General features: G+C 35.2%; 1 protein-coding gene across 2 annotated transcripts in view; it reads right to left on the bottom strand.

Annotated features, from left to right (window-relative positions):
- LOC106872469 (conserved oligomeric Golgi complex subunit 3) overlaps positions 1–2,518 on the bottom strand; it is a 54,214-nt gene that overhangs the window by 15,044 nt on the left and 36,652 nt on the right. The window contains exon 18 of one of the 2 annotated variants that reach the window (XM_014919477.2): positions 1,367–1,411. The exons of the other annotated variant lie outside the window; for it this stretch is intronic. Within the exon in view, the coding sequence (XP_014774963.1) occupies positions 1,367–1,411 (45 nt within the window). The remainder of the gene's footprint in view (positions 1–1,366; positions 1,412–2,518) is intronic. 2 annotated transcript variants of the gene reach the window in all.

The raw sequence follows: 2,518 nt of genomic DNA on the forward strand, positions 1-2,518 counted from the left end.
CAGTACCGCCTGACTGGCTCCCGTAGGATTTTCGAGTGAGATCGTTGCCAGTGCCCCTCGACTGGCTTGTGCGGGTGGCACATAAAAGACACCATTTCGAGCGTGGCCGTTTTCGTGCAGGTGACACGTAAAAGCACCCACTACACTCTCTGAGTGGTTGGCGTTAGGAAGGGCATCCAGCTGTAGAAACTCTGCCAAATTAGATTGGAGCCTGGTGTAACCACCTGGTTCACCAGTCCTCAGTCAAATCGTCCAACCCATGCTAGTATGGAAAGCGGACGTTAAACGATGATGATGATGTGCAGAAGTTATGTTCAAGACTTTAAGAAGAGGAACAAGTGTATCATTGATAAAAGTATTGTTAGTTTGCTCAATTATGCTTTAATCTTCTGATAGAATAGTAAAAGAAATCACAGATGTATCTATTTCTGGAGCTAACATCCAACAGTAAACACAGTTGATCACTTTTGCATAAATAAATAAAACACAAACTGACTGACCCTCAATATTAAATGAGTGAAATGAACTGAGGAGCTCATTAGAACAAACACATTGATTAACGTCTGTCTTCCATGCTGGCATGGGCTGGATGGTTTGACAAGAGCTGGCCAGGCAGAAAACTGAACCAGACTTCTGTGTCTATTTTGGCACAGTTTATATGGCTGGATGCCTTTCCTGACACCAACTACCCAACAGAGTAGACTGTGCTTTTTATGTGGCACCAGCACAGGTGAGGTCTGGTTTAGCATAGTTTTTACAGCTGGATGCCCTTCCAAACATCAACCACTTTACAGTGTGGACTGGGTGCTTATAATTAGTTATTTACCTTCCATAAAATAACCTGGTGTTCCATAAAAAAGAAGACTAATTTCAAGTTGATTTTCATGGAACCAGAAATTCATAATGTTGTCATTATTTCAAAAATTAAAAAAAAAGTTACTAATTAAAAACATTATCTGCTACACTGACATGCATAAAAGATATTCATTAAAGTCATGCACATGGGATTCTAGAACTATTTCATGGCCATGCATATAATTAATTATTTATATCTCAATGCAGTTATTTTTGTGTGTATATGAGGTCAAGGACTTACCTACATGAAACAATTTAAATACTCCAAAAGAAATGTTATAACAAAAACAATAAGCTAAGAATCAATAGAACTAATGAGTGCAGCCTGAGCATTTTCCAGCAACTAATCATTTAGAGTGGTGATGTATCAGCTCTATTACAATATCTAGGATCATGCTTGATCTACAACTAAGAGTAGAGTGAAAGTACGTGGTATAGTGAAAGAAAAAGCGATATAAAAGCAGACATCACTTAAACAAGAAAACCATAACCATTGAAAAAAAAAACATACCCCAAAGCAATCCCAGAACTGCATTTGGATTTGTACCTGTGAGGACTGAGTGAGAAATAAAAGAATTAGATATTGCAAGAAAACCAATCAGTAATTATAGATAACTCTATTTTTTGAGTTACTTCAAATTTTTCACATTGACAGAATACAGGTTGACAGTCCTAAATTTGAAACCTTTGAAATGAGATATGTACTGGAATACTTCATATTTCAGAAAGACCAATGATTAGATAATAGAGTCATAAATATGAGAAGTTCCAGCACTATTAGTGTCAAAATAAATCTGAAGATTTTTTTTGAAAAGCTTGTGTAATAAGAAAGTAAACAAGTTTATTTAACGCCCATCAGTAAACCTGTTTTCAACTCCAGTTTTTGTTGTTGTTTAGCCTCACATTCACCCTGACTGAGCTGACCTGTGAACAAAAGTGCTTCAGCCATGAGCAGGATTGGCTTTGTTTATAAAGTACACTATCCAATGTGTTTTTCCTGTTTTGCTTTTTGTTTTTTTTTTAAGAAAAGGAAAATGATTTGAAAGAGACTTCGTTGCTTTTTCTAGCAGGTCAGATAATTACAGAGAGGCCCTTTTGATAGTTCAGTCATCTTCAGTTAAATGAACTTTTTAATGATGGAAAAAAAGATAAAGAGAATTAGGATTAGACAAATATCTGGAGTGGGGGCAGGTGAATGACAAGGAAGCTGTAGGCTAGAGTAATATTAAGTTAGTTTCAAATTTTGGCACAAAGCCAACAAGTTCGGGGGAGGGGGTAAGTTGATTACATCAACCTCCAGTGCTCAACTGGTACTTATTTTATCAACCCCAAAAAGATGAAAGGCAAAGTCAACCCTGGCAGAATTTGAACTCAGAATATAGAAACAAACTAAATCCTTACCAAGTATTTTGCCCAGATATATTATGAACACAAATTAATATTCCATGGCAAAAACTTTTACATTTGACAGTTTCAAGATTCAGAATTGTCAACCTATATATCATAAATTACTGGATTAAACAATTAACCAAAAAATGAATTGCTACTTCATTAAAACACAAAATGTACATAACTGTTGCACATCATACAATAACATTTATATGGCTATATGTTTATAACACACTATATATATATATATATATATATATATATATATATATAT

The sequence above is a fragment of the Octopus bimaculoides genome, chromosome 3 (genome assembly GCF_001194135.2).
Source record: "Octopus bimaculoides isolate UCB-OBI-ISO-001 chromosome 3, ASM119413v2, whole genome shotgun sequence".
In the NCBI taxonomy this organism is placed as follows: domain Eukaryota; kingdom Metazoa; phylum Mollusca; class Cephalopoda; order Octopoda; family Octopodidae; genus Octopus; species Octopus bimaculoides.